The following is a 16,826-nucleotide window of genomic DNA, read 5'->3' as shown; positions in this document are numbered from 1 at the left end:
GCCATTCGCCAACGCCGTGTCCCATTTATCGTTCGCTACGTGCGCAGCACAGCGGCACATTTCACATCATGAGCATACCTCAGTGACGTCAGTCTACCCTGCAATTGGCATAAAGTTCTGACCACTCCTTCTTGGTGTTGCATTTGCTCTGTCAGTCAGTGTATATTACATTAGGAGAACAGAATATCAAAAATAAGACGTCAACAGGATAAGAACAAGACGGTTAAAAGCGGTTAAAAGATACATGATATGCTCATGTTTGAGGCCAATATTTAGAATAAGGATGGAAGTAAGTAGTTAAATTGAAGGCGGTATAGTTTAAGACGTCTTGGAAAGTTGGATAAAAATCGTGGTACATTGTGAAGTGCTAAAAAAAACATTGAAGAATTTGCCGTAAAACACTGTTAAAATATCAAATAAAAGCAGGTAGGCTGGACGACAATTTCATGTAACCAGAAAATGCCTCCTGTAGACTGGATGTCCGTAGTAAACAATGTTGTCAATCTGGAATGAAACGGAAAGCTAACTTGACGATGGGAAATTAGGCCGAGAATATATCACTGAAAACTATGTTGAATAATGTGTACTTACTTATTCTCAAGATGTAAAGTATGTCCTAATGTATCTGCAGCGTTAGTCTGTTTGAAGTTCCTACTTCTAGTGTAGTATCGGCGCTGTGAAGGTGTTGGGGAATGCTGAGGGGAAGAGGGGGGTACCGGTAAGCAGAGCCTCACGTGTTGTAGCCAGTATAGGAGGGGCGTTACTTGAAGGAGCAAGTATGGCGTCGGTATTTAACGAAATAGAGGGAGTCTTTCATTCTAAGGATTTAAATATCTGAGGTACTTTATTATGGTTTGGGTTGACCATATTCAATAACTTAGGCATTAAAATATATAGCGGACTTCTGACTTCCGTGTCGTCATAAAGATTACGATCTTTATTATATGTTCTGTCCAAGAAAATGTAAATACTCTCTAATTCATTCAAAAGTTTACCTTTGCCTGTATTCCTGATTATTGTGAGATCTTTTTCTATTGTAGTGAACCGGTGTCCAGTTTCCTTCATGTGGGTGCTCATTGCCGAGTATTTATTATGTTTTTCGGCATTGAAATGTTCCATGTACCTTATATAAAAGCTGCACCCAGTCTGTCCAACATAAGATTTTCCACACTAAGAACATGTTAATCTATAAACTCCTGAACCTGCATATCTATTATTGTCATAATTAATCTTATTATGATTAAAAAATATGTTTTGAGTTGTGTTAATTGTTCGAAAGACTATGTTCATATTATGCTTACTGAAAGTATTCGCAATTTGGTGGACCACTGGGCTACTATAAGTGAAAGTGGTGTACTTAATTCTTTTTGGTTTGTCGGGTATGAGATTCGTGGATAACTTATTTTTGATTTTGTGAATTAAGCGGTTTACCATCTCGACCTTAAACCCATTAAGTCTGGCTAGGTTTCTTATGTAGTTCAACTCATTCCTTAAGCTGGTAGGGGAAAGAGGGATTCTTAGCGCTCTATAAATTAAACTATGTAAAGGTGCTTGTTTCTGGGAGCCAGGGTGTAATGAGGAATTATTTATAGTTATCGGAGAATGTGTAGGCTTTCTATATATTTGAAATTCAAAAGTGTTATTGGTTCGTGTAACTGTTATGTCTAGAAAATTTAAGGAACCCTTGTCTTCATCTTCCTTAGTAAAACTCAGGTTAGGGTTGATATTGTTTAATTTTTCCAAAATTTTGCTACTATTGGTAACATCTTTATCAATTATTACGAATGTATCGTCCACATATCTCAACCATAAGCAAATCCCTTTAATATTAGTTATTTTTGTGCGTTCAATTGAGTCCATGTAAGTGTCAGCTAGGATGCCCGATATTGGGTCACCCATTGCTAAACCATTCTGTTTATAAATTTTTTTGTTAAATGTAAAATAATTGTTGTCCAGAATGAAGCTCAATAGTTTCATGAATTCATCGATCTCCTTTCTACTGAGGCCACTATGTTTACAGATATTATCATAGATGATGTTAACTGTGTCACTAGTCGGAATATTTGGGTACATATTAATCACATCGAAAGAGCATATTGCTTGATTTGGTTGAAGATTAAATTTGCTTAAAATCTCACAAAAATCTATTGAATTCCTTAAGGGTTGCTTGTTATTAAACACGTAATGTCTCTTAAGGAAGCCATGGATGTACCTAGAGGCTTTATAAGTTGGACTGTTGCGGCAGTTAATAATAGGACACATTGGAATATCATTTTTATGTACCTTAGGAAGAGCTCTTGCCAAAGGAATATTCGGATTCATATTTACGAGTTTCTGTTGATCTTGTTCATTAAACAGAAATGTCAAATTCTTTATTATTGTCTTTAAGTTACATTGTATCTTAACCAGTGGATCTTTATTAACAACCATGTACCCATTACTGTTAAAGAAATCCTCTGTTTTTTAAATATGTGTTTCTTTCTCTAAGAGAACTATTGATCCTCCCTTGTCAGCCTTAGTTACCACAATGTTGTTTTCTATCTTAGTTTTTAAATTTTGTATTAGTGTATTAGTATTAGTATTGTATTAGTGTCTGATATCAAATTTAACATTCAAATCTTCGGCTAGCCTAGGAAGTTCATTCTTTATTTCTGTTTTTATGTCTCTTTGTATTTCATACGGGAGTTTGGTACATTACAGAAAACTACAATTGCTGAACAGTTTGGAATTGCTAAGTCTACCTTATCTACTGTGATTAATGATAGTGAGAAAATCATTAATGCTGCTGCATCAGGTTTTGAGAACAAATCTAAACGACTTCTTAGTGCAAAGTATGAAGATGTTTAAGAATTTTTTTTAGAATTTGCATTTGCTTTACGTCGCATCGACACAGATAGGTCTTATGGCGATGACAGGATAGGAAAGGCCTAGGAATGGGAAGGAAGTGGCCTTGGCTCGAATTAACGTACAGCTCAGGCATTAGCCTGATGTGAAAATGGGAAACCACAGAAAACTATCTTCAGGGCTGCTGACTGTGGGGTTCAAACCAACTATCTCCCAGATTCAAGCTCACAGCTGTGTGTCCCTAACCACATGGCCAACCAGCCCAGTGAAGATATAGAAATGCTACTTCTACAATGGTTTAATTATATGCACGCTTCCAATGTACCTTTAAGTGGGCCTAAAATTCAGACAAAAACAAAAACAACATTGCCAAGGATTTAAGGGTAGAATTCCCGGTCCCAAAAGAAACACTAATTTCGTTATTACTGACTGTGGTGAAGTAAATGAGGTTGACGAAGAAGGGGCAAACAGCAGGTTAGATGAATATGACTGTGTGAGAGAAAATTATGCTTCAAGTGATTTGTTCAATATGAATGAAACAGGACTTTTCTACAGTCTCTTTCTCAGTCGAACCCTTTTTATTAAAAGTGAAAAGTGTCATGGTGGAGCTCTCAGTAAACAACGCTGAACTGTTGTACTTGTGAGTAATGCTGATGGCAGTGAAAAACTCTCCATGGGTGATTGATAAGTCCGGGAAACCAAGTTGTTTTTAGAACATAAATAAGGATACACTACCTTGCACCTACTCTCATTGTAATGAAGCTTGGATCGACAGCTCATTTCGTAAGCGTCTTCTTCATTCCAACAGTCCACAATATACGTGACCTGAACTTAACAAACGTTATATTTTTTTTTCCCCTGCCAAATGCAACGAGTCGCCCACAGCCCTTGGACCAAGGCATTATTCCTCTCGTGAAGAGAGCTTATCGGAAATAAATTATGAGAGATGCAATTCATGCCTGTGAAAATAATGTGGCAGCACCAAGTTGGAATGTGTTGGATGCAATAAAAGCTGTAGCTGCTGCCTGGGTATCTGTTCCATCACAACATGTGCAGAATTTCTTTAACAGAGCATGGAGACATAATGCTACTCATGTACGAGAATTTGAGGGTAACGTGGATACCACTTCATCTGATGAAAGGGGTATTCCACAAGACGTGGCAAACACTGGTGTAAGTTTTGAGGAATTCGTCAGTGAAGATGACGATTTTGCCATATATGCTCCAGTAGAAGCTAATGTACAAGCAAGTGCGTCTGATGTGCAAGACCCATCATCTGAGGAAGAAAGGGGTAGATGATCTTATTCTGGCTAGCCTCCAAGAAATTTTAATGGCAGTGAATATTTCAGAATGTTTTGCTGCAACATTTGAAGTGACCACAGAGTTTACGGATGTTATGTATACAACTGGCCGTGACGTTAGCAGGCATTTCCGTACTTGTGAATGACAGATACACATACTGGAATTTTTCTCATTAACACGACTTGTGAGTACCTTGAAAATTGCTTATATAGTGTCATATACTACGAGTATGTACCAGTAGCCTAAAACAAATTCTTTAATATTCTAACTCTAAAATTTGGGTTTTACTATGTAAGAAACAAAATCTTCTTCATAAAAAGGGAAGCAATCAAGGTGATAGGCATTCTAAGAAGAATTTCTCCCACTTTAATCAGAGAATGAAGAGAACATTTAACATACCGTCCATCCAGGAGTACAGTAGCACTGCCCAGTTGTAGGACTACAAGTTCCTCCATTCTGGCAGCGACACTCTGAAGAACATTCTTCACCATGTTTTCCCTCTGGACACAGGCTTTCACATCTGTAAAAAGAAGAGAAGTGGAGCGTGTGATATACACTGGGCATCAGGGTGCATACAACTTGTACAGTGTAAAGAAATAAAATGTCAAATACTGTATCTGCATTAGAAGGCCTGAGCAGCATCTCTCTCTCATGCATGTAAGAACTAGGAGGGAATAACTGATTTATTGTTCTACAATGCTAGTATCAGTTTTTGGGAAAGTATTTAAAGAAGGTAAAACATACTATAAATGCAGTAACAATTTATCTGTAATTATGCCTATAATGAATCACCTTGGTCCTAGAAGTTCTCGGGCTAAATGTTTCCAAACAAACTTTCTCCAGCCCATGCTTTAGTTTATGAATGCTTCAAGGATGACTGAACACGTTTTGACATATTCCAATGTTCTTGTTTGACCCACCTAGAGTTCAGTAATGGCAAGTATCAAACCAAACCCCACGGCAGTACAGGCCTGATGGGTCTTGGTCTACCAAGCTCCTGCTGTTCAGCCCAGACACTGGAAGATTACAAGGTGATCCTAGTCAGCATGATTAATCCCCTTGGCGGTTACTCTTAGCTTTCTAGACCAGGGTCGCTATCTCACCATCCGACAGCTCAATTTTTCTCACACAGGTTGAGTGGACCTTAAACAAGCACTCAGATACGGGTAAAATCTCTAGCCAGGCTGGGAATCTAATCCGAGGTCTCCGAGTTATAGTTAGGCATGCTAACCCTAGACAGCAGGGTTTGATTCAGTAATGACAAGGGCATGTTTATTATTCACCCACAGCTCACCTGCCATCGAAAAGGAGGAATAAACAAAGTTCTGTGCATAGACAGGAAAATCTGCCTCTGAAATATGATATTTTCAGCATATTGTCGTTGCACCTAGAAAAACCACTGTGTGAAAATATTTCAGCTTAGAACTTTGACCAGAAAGTTTCTGTCACCTAAGGTTTAGTACTGCTTGAACTTTATCAACAAATTTTCATTCAAAGTCATACATGTGCTCCTGGTCAGTATTTCTCTCCTCAACATTGTTACATAATGGTATTTTGAGGTGCAACGATGATATGGTGTACAGATGCAAGACCCTAAAAGATGAGCAGTCCGAGTCTAAAGGGGGCGAAGTAAAATTTGTAAGACATTCAGTGTTGCACATGAATGATAATGTCAAAAAAGTCCAGCACCACGTCAACAGTTGCGATATCATGTATTGAAAACAAGAGTTACCATCAAGTACGAGGAATTTGGAAAGACAAATATAAGAGCTTCAACAGGGCCTGCTGCAAGCACATATCAAACTTGCATGGATTATGAATGAGTCTACACTGGGGAAGCTTTTACCTGAATAAACAGCCACTTTGTACATATCAGTCGGTTAGCTCTCATGAGCCAAGCAGCATTTAACTACAACTATTGCTTCTAGATATATTATTGTTTTGTAAGAAATATTATGCAAATAGCTACTTAAGATTAAAAGATGGCACATGGTCAGTGCTGATTAATTCTCTGGGCCAATGTTGCCTTTCTAGACCAGGGTCACAATCTCACTGTCAGATAACTCCTCAACTGTTCTCATGAAGGCTTAGTGGACCTCAAATCAGCCTCAGACCCAGGTAAAGATTCCTGACCTGGCCACAAATCAAACTCCAGATATCTGGGTAAGAACCAGGCTTAAGGAATCTGACTAGCAAAGTATTTACATATGCCAACTGAAATATAAACATAGTGGTTAAGAACTCAATATGGTTGCTCAGGTAAGAGGACAAATTTGTCAGGTACTGACTCGTAAGTTTTCTAAGGTCTCTTTTTATTACTTTCATCTCAATATTATTTGTCTACCAGTTCATCAGAGACACAGTGTAATAATAACTTACAGAGGTCCAGTCCATCCTGGAGCACAGTGACATTCTCCTGAAATATGATGACAGGAGCCACCGTTCCGACATCGGCAAGTTTCACCGCAGTCTTGTCCATAATGCGTAGGTGGGCACTCCTCATCGCAATGCTTGCCACGCCACCCACGAGTGCACCGACAGGTCCCATCAAATGGATCACAAGTTGCATTGTTTTTACACTGGCAGGAGTGTTGGCAGTCTGGACCCCAATAACCAGAGGGACAGGCTGCAATATAAAACATTACTTTATCAGTAATTTGGAAGAACGTATAGCACATTAAAGGTAACAGATTCTCCCAGGGTGTGTGAAAATGCTAGTGAGTGAACAAACAAATAAAACCAATAATAATGTGACTTATTAATCACAAACTCCTTTTCTACTTCTGTGTTTGCTGTCTTCCTAGTCTTTTACTGTGTTACCTGTTTATTTTTACATGCACTTCCCCTCAAGACTGAAGATTTGGCAAGATTGCCTTTTAATGAGTGTTAAGTCCATCCTCTTGATGAAACTGGGAAGCAGAAACCAGCTTAATGGAGGCTCAGAGTAAATGGAAGTAGAAGAACTAGGATTGACGAATGGAAAAACAGCAGTGTACAAAGATATAGAGTGTGTCCTTGTCTTTTCTTTTGCAAGTGCTTTAATGTACCACTGACTCAGGTCTTTTTTTTTTTTGGACAAGGAAGCGATCATGGCCTTAATTAAGTTACAGCCCCAGCATCTGCCTGGTGTGAAAATGGGAAATCAAGGAAAACCATCTTCAGGGCTGTCAATGGTGGAGTTGAAATCCATCACCCAAATGCAAGCTTACAGATACATAACTTAAACCACAAAGCCAACACGCTCAGTTGACTTATTCGTCTTTGCGTTTATTCTCGTCTCTTCTTTCTGCTGTTCCCTCTTCCAACACAGATCTGTCATTGTATCTAACCTACTATATTACAGTGTATGTTCCTAATAAAGAACAATAGGGATGCATCCAAAAGACAAGGAATAAAATAAGCAGTCTGAACTAAAAAATAATTTAAAAGATTGTTTGATGTATTAAACATAGTAAAAAAACAGGAGAACCATAAAAAACTTCTAATAAAAGCATTAAAAATTAATCATAGGTTCTTCAGTCTTATGTTTTCTTTCTTAGGTAGTATATAAATTTGTTAATTTATAAATTATTTTTGACAGACTGAAGAACTTAACAGTTATGAATGTTGAAAGGTATGAAATAGATTGGAATCATGATGTAAATGAAAATCCACAGCCCGTTTCCAGTCATTTGACTGGGTCAGGAATGGAATGAATGAACCCTCCTTCTAGCGGTGAGGATGGAAATTGTGCCAGCTGCCGAGGCCTGCCACATTCCTTTGGGGCAATGATTAATGAATGATTAATGAAATGATATTGGAGAGTGTTGCTGGAATGAAAGGTGACAGAAAAAACCAGAGTACCCAGAGAGAAACCTGTCCCGCCTCTGCTTTGTCCAGCACAAATCCATGGAGTGACCGGGATTTGAACCACGGAAACCAGCGGTGAGAGGCTGGTGCGCTGCCACCTGAGCTACGGAGGCTCCCTGGGATCATGTGCATAGTGATAAACAAGAGTATAATTCCATCAATAGATTCCCTGCAGTTTGCCTCTTCCACACAGCAAAAACTCACAAGATATCATGCCTATTAATCTGGACTGTGAAAGCATCAATCTACACTTTAATAATAATGTTATTTAATGTTATTTGCTTTACGTCCCACTAACTACTTTTTAAGGTCTTCGGAGACGCCGAGGTGCCAGAATTTAGTCTCGCAGGAGTTCTTTAACGTGCCAGTAAATCTACCGAAATGGGGCTGTCATATTTGAGCACCTTCAAATACCACCGATCTGAATCTACACTTTATTGTTATTTCAAATGTCCAAGCAATTCTCCATTACCACGTCGACGGCTCCAAGTATTAACATCGTAACTCTTCCTGGTACAATTATTGTAACTACAGTTATGATTGTAAATTGTGCTATTATTCCCCCTTGAGAAAACATTAAGATGTATTATTGCTGCCATGTTTGGGGCGCTGCAGGTGCAATTTTTATGTAGGGGAAAAATACTGAAGTAATGGCTTTGGCAATGATCGTAATGCATTTTGACTATTTTTGGACTTACAATGTTAATACTTTGAACTGTGGATATATTTTCCATGTAGGCTACTTATGAAGAAGTATCATGACAGAGAAACTTTGTCAGAGTTAAAATAAGAAATTTAACCTTTACTTATAATTTAAAATATAAGCTTGATTTCCCTTTGTAATTATACATAAGATATTCTAACTCTATTAGGTACTCCAAAAACAAAATAATACACAGATACTTACAAATACTACAAGTTGGTCCACCATAACCTGTCTCACACTGACACGTATCAGGTGCTACGCATGTCCCATGAAGACAATTTTCTGAGCACACAGGCAAACAGCGTTTGCCAGATGTGGATTTAGTATATCCCTGGCAACAATCTTCAATAGGACGAAACTTCTCCAAAGACTGTAATGAGAAATAAAAAACTACATTAATAAATGAATACTGAAGTGAGTGGTTTGCCACACTGAAAAGAACAGGTTTTTTAAATAATGTTATTTGCTTTACGTCCCTCTAACTACTATTAAGGTCTTCGGAGACGCCGAGGTGCCGGAATGTAGTCCTGCAGGAGTTCTTTTACGTGCCAGTAAATCTACCGACACGAGGCTGTCGTATTTGAGCACCTTCAAATACCACCGGACTGAGCCAGGATCAAACCTGCCAAGTTGGGGTTAGAAGGCCAGCGCTTTAACCGTCTGAGCCACTCAGCCCGGCACAGGTTTTTTAAATTTTTTATGACAATGGGATGAGAAAGGGCAAGGAGAGGGAAGATAGCGGCCATGGCCATTAAGGTACCAAGAGATCTGTAAATAAATGATAGCACACCTTGAAAGAGGCAACGGTATGTGGATGACAGAGCCAAATAAGGAAACTAATAGAAGTACTGTTGGGGAATAAGGTAAAAACTGCAGTCAAAAAGGGAAACAAGATAAAATGAGCTCTGTACTGAGCAAGAATGCACGGAGATCCAAGTGAAATAATGGAGAAATTTTCATTTCAAAGGGAGGAAACATTGCAAATCAAAAGAACAGTTGAAGCAGCAAAGAAGATGTCTAGCAGACAGAATAGCTAAAGCAAACTTGCAGATTTATGTGACTTGATATCATAACCGAATTTAACGTTTGATGTAAATCATAACCGAAGCCACAAGACCTTCAATTTTACATGGAATATGAACCACAGGAATAAGAATTTCCATTTTTAAAAATCTTGCATGCAATGGCCAGTATTCAAACTGCAGCCACCTAAGTGAGAAGCCACTGATGACGTAACTCAGCTACCACATACATAAGAATAGCTGAAGATGAAACTAAGAAACTCTTGTGTAATACTGTACAGAACAAGAGGGAGGACAACAAACCCATTGGATCAGGAGAGTTTCCTGGTGGAAAGGTAATAAAAAAGAGAGAAAGAAATGTGTGTAAGAACTCCTTTGATACTTAACTTTAGAGCCGCTCACACAGTACAAATTGCACATCTGGCAGCTGCTGAGCTAGTGTGCACTGCATAGTGGAATTGTGACCCCTAAATCGAAGTCCAGGCAGGGGGAAGTGAAATACTCATGGTTGAGGCTGTAGCAAGGAGAGGGCGCTCATAGTTTCCCTTGTTTACAATAAGATCATACGCAAATCTTGACTTACTTATTTGTATGTCTAAATGGAGAAATTTTCTCTCAGAACACTGACGAACTTCATCACATGTTCAATGTACTTTTGAGATCATTTTCTGTGTGTAGCAGATGTGCCAGAACATTTACAATTAGAATGTCTGGATTTGCAGTGTAATACTCAGCAGCAGGACATGTTTTATGCAGAGAGGTGTTTTCCTGCATGTTATTGTCCTGTTCCTCATGCTAGACTTTCCCCTATTTGATTGAAAAGCCAAAGTGTTGACCATGTTTGGGGTCTACCCTGTATAGGAATGTTTTTTCCTCAGTCATGGTCAGGTCTGATGAATGCAAACCTGAAAAACATTTTAAGCTTTCCATTATTCTGACAATATCGTTTCTGACATTAACAACATCACTGCAAGATAAAACCAGAAAATTAAAAAATATAGAATGTTGTAGTTTTATTATTCCAAATGCACCATATATGAAATAGACTATGCCTACAGTTGATTGGATACCATGCACCACTACACAGCTGGCATAGAATGAGACAATAAGGAAGGAGAGTGTGAGAAAGAGCGTATCTTTGACGTAGGGGAAGGGTATTTCCCTTCCTAAATGAGCACTCTGCACACTTTACAGTGAACTGCACAATGGTATCAACAGTGAGTGGCTCTGCTTTACTGAAATAAATCCACTGGATTACATGAAAATAACTTAAGAACCTGGAAAACTGTTAACATATAGTTATGAATAAAATCTGGGAGAAAATTAAGTGGTACCCAATGACTGAAAGTGTGAAATACTCATTCCACTGTATAAAGGAGGACAACAGAAAAAATGTACAACCTGTAGTGCTATAACCCTTTCATCTAGAGAGCAGAATAAGGAACTCTGTTGAACCTGAACTGGATGAACAGTAAGATAGATTGAAATCAGACAAATTAACCACAAAGTTAAACTGTAATAATGGTATTGGTTTTACATCAAACAAACTACATTTATATGGTTTTTGGAGATGCTGAAGATGCTTGAATTTTGTCCTGCAGAAGTTATTTTACATGCTAGTAAATCTAGCGACACAAGGCCGACTTCAGCACCTTCAATATCATTGGACTGAACCAGGACTGAACCTGACCTAGTTGACCTCAAAAGGCCAGCATTCTACCATCTGAACTACTCAGCCTGGTTAGAGTAAGAGAATGGTCTTTGAAAAGTACTGGGAGAAAAAACCATAACATTTTGGACATCAGAAAGGCCCATTCACCATACAGGAAACTTTGGGAAATGTAAATCGAGGGAGGGAAGTCAAGCTGGTTTGAAACAGGAAACACAATCCAACAATGAAGCTGTCTGTCACAACTTTTCATTCTTGTAACGAATGGCATTGTAAAAGTAATAAAAACAAGATGGTACGAGGAAACAGAAGCAGAGGTATCTTACAGAACAAACTAGACCACAGACAAAATGAATTTCAAATAATTTGACTGATGAAGACACACTTGGGTTAGTGGTGCGTAAAAATTCTGAAACAGTCCACTTGAGAGTTGGAAACTAAGAGATATTGTCAAAGACCATAAATATTTAGGTAGTTCCTTTTTCTTGGATACCCTAATATCATAAAACAAGAAACTGACCACCAGAAACAAGGAGCTTCTAAATTCTATCATTCTATAGCTTTCCAAAACATATCCTGTACCAATGTGACTGGACCAACTAATGGTCATCTGCAGACAACTGAAATTACCAGAAAGTAAAATAAAACAATAATAATACTAAGGATATATCTCAGCAAAAGAAGAAGGTTTGGATGGATTCGCGTTCAGTTTCAGAATACAAACGGAAATGTACAAATAGGGGCGAAAACAAAGTGATAACGGTCCTCCAGGGTGGATTTTTATCACAGTTGGAAAGCTTCAGTATGGTGTATGTCATCCACGAGCATTTGTCACAGCCTGGCACCTACATGGCATGCTCCGTATAAGTCGACAGAGATCACGTTGCAGTATCAGGTCCCATTCTTCAATGAGAGCCTGTTCGAGGTCTTCGAAAGTCTGGTGGAACAGGACGCCCACGAACACTTCTGTCAAGCCTATCTCGTACATGCTCAATCGGATTAAGGTCGGGACTCACTGAAGGCCATTCCGTCTCTTGAATGTCCAGTTCTTGCAAGACAGTTCTGGTGATGCGTGCTACATGAGCCCTGGCATTGTCGTGCATGAGTACGAATTCAGGGCCAACACTGTATGCAGCAACCAATACATGCTGTAGCAGTATCTGCTCAATGAACCCCGCAGCGGTAATACTACTACGGCCGACGACAAGATCCATACGGCCAGCAATATTGATGCTACCCCACACCATCACAGAACCTTGTCCGAATCAGTTGCCTTACTGGACAACACTTGACATGTACTGCTCACCACGATCTCTCCATACACGGTTATGTCCATCACGCTGTGTCAGGGGAAATCTGGATTCGTCTGTGAAACACATAGGTCTCCACGGGCGAAGTTGCCAGTTGACGTGGGTACGGGCAAACAGAAGGCGAGCTGTGCAATGTCGCTGCGTTAAATGGGGCAGGATGTCTGCATTGTAAGGACACTTCTTTTAACCTGTTCCTTACTGTCTGATCAGACACCGTGACTCCAGTGAAGTCTTGTTGCAGTTCTCTCGCAGTTGATGAACGACTATGCAACACAAAGACGGTCAGATATTGGTCATCCTGTGGGGTTGTCGTGCATCCATGACCTTGTTCAACCCTTCTTGTGAACTGCCCTGTCTCATTGTAGCAATCCCACAAGCGTTGAATAACTGACGGAGAGACATTGAGATCCACAGCAACAACGAAAAGTCCACCCTTCCTGGATCAAAGTGACGGCCCTTGAGACTTTAACCTCGTTAAGATGTCTCGTGGGATGTGCTGACTTATAAACAATGTGCTCAAATGACCGCAGTAGTCTGTGTACTTCACGACACATGGACGCACCGCTATTCACTTTGTTTTGAGGGGTCACCTGACAGTTTAATGCATGGCTACACCTGCAGATGGAGTACAACATACCCTGAGTAGCTAAGGTCTCAAGGTATGCTGTACGACCACTGGAACCCCATCTACCAAATTAACATACCAGAAGTACCGGGCGAGTTGGCCATGCGCGTAGAGGCGCGCGGCTGTGAGCTTGCATCCGGGAGATAGTAGGTTCGAATCCCACTATCGGCAGCCCTGAAGATGGTTTTCCGTGGTTTCCCATTTTCACACCAGGCAAATGCTGGGGCTGTACCTTAATTAAGGCCACGGCCGCTTCCTTCCAACTCCTAGGCCTTTCCCATCCCATCGTCGCCATAAGACCTATCTGTGTCGGTGCGACGTAAAGCCCCTAGCATACCAGAAGTTACAAAACAAGTCCCCCTAACTTTTTGAACTGTGTATTTTTCCATTTGTTTCATGAACACAGACAGGTCTTATGGCAATGATTGTATAGGAGAGAGGGCTAGGACTGGGAAGGAAACAACCGTGGCCTAGTATCTGCCTGCAGTGAAAAAATGGGAAACCATGGATAACCATCTTGGGGGCTGCTAAAAGTGGGGCTCAAATGCACCATCTTCTGAATGAAGACTCACAGGAATGTGACCCAAACCACATAACCCACTTGCTCAGTCCCACTGAATAAAACAGGATTTAGTTTTTTTTTCCATAAGTTCTATTTCAGTAAGTATATTTATTTGATGAAACAAATTCTTGCTGTACTTTCAATCATTATTTTCACTGTATATCTATTTTATTCTTCTCTCTTGTCTATTTTCATTATTTTCATTGTTTTTATTTTTTTTACTGGTACTGTATTGGGCCTCCTGTCTGTGTATGTTCAAATAAATAAACAAAAACTAAAATAAAATACAGGAGTATATTTATTGCCTGTCTTGCCTACCAGCCAGCCATCAGCCCAAAAACTGATGGTGGCACTAAAATACTAGGCAAGATTAGGAGTGAGGTACGGTAGTTTCCTATTATTTTCCTCACTGGGCCAGGAAGTGCTATTACAGCGTGACTTACGAGAACAACTCCTTTCATGTCAATCAGATGCACTGGTCATGCTCCAAATGTCATTACTCAACACCACTCATACCTCAACAGCCTCCATATTGTCACAGCTATTAATGAGACTGGGACTTCGGTGGAAGCTACATTTTTGATCCAGCCTGTGCCAAGAGACAAATACTGAATCCATTTAGAAATGGCAACAGGGGACTTGCAGATGCAGTGCTGTATATATATATATTTTTTAAAGCAAGCTTAGAGATTTACATGATTATCACTAAGAATGTCTGATCAATTGGAGGGGCTTTTTGAATTTTGGAAGTCCCACATTCATTAAACAAGACTCTAATCACAACACTTTGATGAGAAGCGAGCGACAAGACCGCTTTACTACCACGGCATGTGTGCTATTTATATGAATCAAGCCCGCATTGCAGTTATAGAACAAAGTGGAAAATTATAACAAGTTAACGAGCGCACCTGGTGGCCACGATCATTACGGCGTTGAAGTCTAAAAGGTCTGACATCGTGGTTAGCCGGTGCGAGTCCCATTCGTCTAAAAAAATGTCACCATCGGAATGTTAGCTGGCAGGATGGGGGAGGTGGTGGTACACAATTTCTAATCATTAGACTGCGTGCTAAAAGCCTGGATTAAATTCCAAACCTCTCTGCAGTGCTCATATGGAGTGAGGGCACATGACGCTGTTGATGGTGATTCGTCCATCAGATCGGGATGTTAAGCCTTGACCAGAGCCCTTGGTGCTATTCGACAGGAGTAGGCTATGTGCCAGAACCAGGTTTCACCCTCTCCCTTCCTACTATCATATATCACGTCGTTCATTTCATCTCATTAACTCCTCTGATAAGGTTGACATCAGGAAGGCCATCCAGTCATAAAAACCTGCCACGACACATTCATCTCGCCTCATACCCAACCCCGTAGAGATATGGGACAAGGGCTGGACAAACAAACATGAGCCGTTAGCTAATACTTGATTAATGCCTATTGCTTATATCATTCAGAGTCCAGCTTGTTAACTGAATGGTCAACAGTGAGGCCTTCAGTTCAGCAGGTCCCAAGTTCTATTCCCGGTCAGGGTTTTTAATCGGATCTGGTCAATTCTTCTGACTCGGGGACTTCTCTTCATGCATACAATACTCCACACCACCGACAACCACAAAAATACTATAATCTATCAGCTTCATTGTCCGTATTGATGAATTAAGAATGTAAGTATGAACTTGCAAACCACAAAAATATGAAACAGTAGATATATCCCTCCACACAGGGTTACTTTCAGGAAGAACATTCGGCCTTTAAACATGGCCAAGTCTTCATATGCACCACAGTCTGAAACAGAGACCCCACCAGGATGTGGTAAAAGTCATGGAAAGAAGAAGATGGTATCGTTAATATAGCATATGAAACATATAAGAATGATAATTTGGGCATCATTCATACGGTTCATTCATGCAATTTAATTTATGGGGTGAAATTCATGGTGTTCATCGTCTTACTGTACACTGTATAACCACCAACATGTATGGGAGTCTACACTGATGGGTTTGATTAAGGCTTCTTCATATGCTGCGTTTAAAAAAAAAAAATGGTTTGCTGGCGAGATGTAGTGTTTACAATGCACTATGTCTTCTAGTATGGGCTAGAGTAATGTTACTTTCACTGATATGTCTCAGTCTCATCCTTGGCTTTGACAATATGAACGTGACTGAGGTATGAATGATGCTAGTAATACCATGCAGCCAATCCCCGTTAAGAATGGTGTGAAAATATTGCTCATAGGTTCTGTTGGTGCATTCATTTCAGTGGGCTTGGCAGACTGATATGTAATAGCAACTTCTGGCTCGGTGAGTAAAGCAACAGGAAACTACCTCACTCCTCATTTCCCTAGTACGCCTCTTGAGTGACGCCTAGGCTATTTATGACAGCTGTTGGCAGAGCTGTGGAGGATCAAACCAGGCTTCAGGCTGAATACCAAAGATACACAGCCATGCTACACGAATTCCTAACGATCTGTTTATCGTTTTCCTGATCTTGAAAAAAGAGATTTGAAATTAAATGCCCATGGTCTATTATGCTGACACTTTCTGACATGCTAGTTGTCTTCATTAACAATACTTCACATTCTACAACATACTTAAAATCCCACAGGGGAAGTTAGGATAAAATGCATAGTACTATAGTATTATTCAATTATTCATGTTGTGTTTCTGTGCTTCGTCATACGTGCAGCCCCGCAATGAGTGTCAGGATAGCTTGGAGGATGGTTATGAATTTCATGTTTTTGGTCCGTATTGAACAATATATAAGTAATAATAATAATAACTTAAATGTTTCCACCTTTTCAATACAATATATTCACAAATTTACAAAATTATACGGTACTAGTTTCGACCCATCTAGGGGTCATCATCAGCCGTATTGAAGCAAAGATCATTTGTGGCGAATTTCGCCACAAATGATCTTTGCTTCAATACGGCTGATGATGAC

General features: G+C 39.7%; 1 protein-coding gene across 2 annotated transcripts in view; it reads right to left on the bottom strand.

Moving 5' to 3' along the window:
- LOC136885811 (protein draper) overlaps positions 1–16,826 on the bottom strand; it is a 314,515-nt gene that overhangs the window by 119,905 nt on the left and 177,784 nt on the right. For both annotated transcript variants that reach the window (XM_067158547.2, XM_067158548.2), the window contains exons 4-6: positions 8,903–9,071; positions 6,526–6,772; positions 4,546–4,666 (exon numbers count right to left, since the gene is read on the bottom strand). In XM_067158547.2, the coding sequence (XP_067014648.2) occupies positions 4,546–4,666; positions 6,526–6,772; positions 8,903–9,071 (537 nt within the window). The remainder of the gene's footprint in view (positions 1–4,545; positions 4,667–6,525; positions 6,773–8,902; positions 9,072–16,826) is intronic.

This window comes from Anabrus simplex, chromosome 1 (genome assembly GCF_040414725.1).
Source record: "Anabrus simplex isolate iqAnaSimp1 chromosome 1, ASM4041472v1, whole genome shotgun sequence".
NCBI classification, from domain to species: Eukaryota; Metazoa; Arthropoda; class Insecta; order Orthoptera; family Tettigoniidae; genus Anabrus; species Anabrus simplex.
The sequence above is the reverse complement of the archived record's forward strand: the minus strand, read 5'-3'. Positions and strand labels throughout refer to the sequence as shown.